This window comes from Phytophthora parasitica, assembly GCF_000247585.1.
Source record: "Phytophthora parasitica INRA-310 unplaced genomic scaffold supercont2.26, whole genome shotgun sequence".
Classification (NCBI taxonomy): Eukaryota; Oomycota; class Peronosporomycetes; order Peronosporales; family Peronosporaceae; genus Phytophthora; species Phytophthora nicotianae.
The window spans coordinates 836,215-837,304 of NW_008649012.1; the positions used below are offsets into that span (position 1 = coordinate 836,215).

The 1,090-nt window shown below is 49.1% G+C and overlaps 1 protein-coding gene across 1 annotated transcript; it reads left to right on the forward strand.

Moving 5' to 3' along the window:
• Nucleotides 1-405: 405 nt before the first annotated feature.
• Nucleotides 406-1,003, forward strand: PPTG_22935 (hypothetical protein; the record flags this gene model as incomplete). Its single annotated transcript, XM_008907554.1, has 2 exons — nt 406-590; nt 666-1,003. The coding sequence occupies 2 exons, from the start codon at nt 406-408 to the stop codon at nt 853-855; spliced, it is 375 nt and encodes a 124-aa protein (XP_008905802.1). The 3' UTR covers nt 856-1,003.
• Between the last annotated feature and the right edge of the window lie 87 nt (nt 1,004-1,090).

Sequence of the window (1,090 nt, forward strand, 5' to 3'; positions counted from 1 at the left end):
GTTTACCGCTCTGTTAGACGTATTGTTGTGGGTTTATCCTACCTATACTAGTAGCTAGAGTTGCCGTGGGAATTACTACACCACCGCAAGTTGGAGGCGTTGAAGATGGTGAACACCTCCGCCTTCTGACGCGAGACGGAGCGAGTTTTTTTTTTTTGGAATCATCATTGGATTGCTGACTTTCGCGGATTGGAGCTGTGTGATTGATGAATTTGAAGCATGGCGCATATTGAGACATGAGTTGCGTTGAATTTCGGATATGTTTTCGCGGAGCGAGTGCGACCAAGGCCTGGATGAGCCCTTTAGGTTTGGAAGACAAGTTCATGGCGTGCATTCCTTGAATAAGATCGCTACATCCAAACCGCCCCCGTCCTCAAGTGAGTTGACCCAAAGATGGAGTCTAAAATGTCCGTACGAAGGTATCGTGCGCGACGTCCCGCCTCACCTAGGGTTGGATCGCAGACTATTACCGTGTACCCGAAGCCCGCCGAGTTCAGCAACGCCACAAAATTGTTGAAAGTGTCGCTCAAGCCAAGACATTATCGCTCAAGAAAAGTCGTGTCCCAAGAAGCCACGACCAGACCCCTCATGTGAGTCAAAGCAGTCTACAATGACCGAGAAACATAGCGTGATCTCAGATCGACACTGAAGTGTGAAGATGACAGACCTACACCACGTTCAAGCAGCTGCGCCGCTACCGTTCAAGTGAACACGACTTCCAAGGCCAAGGTTGCTGAGCGTGTTCACCACCAAGAACATTCAGTGCGAGGCAAAGACACGCACCTTGAAGGAACGAAAGATCAACCACGCATCTGTCGATGTAAACAAGCCAAGATGTACCACCAGTACACTTAAGCCAAGTCCATGCCGAAGATGATGACCCCAAGATTATGCCCGAAGAACACAGAACAACACAGGACAACACAGAAGAACACAGATGAAGACAGGAGAAGATAGCTTTTACTGAATGCTAGAAGAAAGCATAAGAGACGTAAATCAGGGAGAGTTTTTCTTACCCCTACTGCGCAAGTCGATAGTGCTGCCAGCCAGGAGCCGGGTCCGCTGCTACAAAGGACAAGTGCAGTGCAAA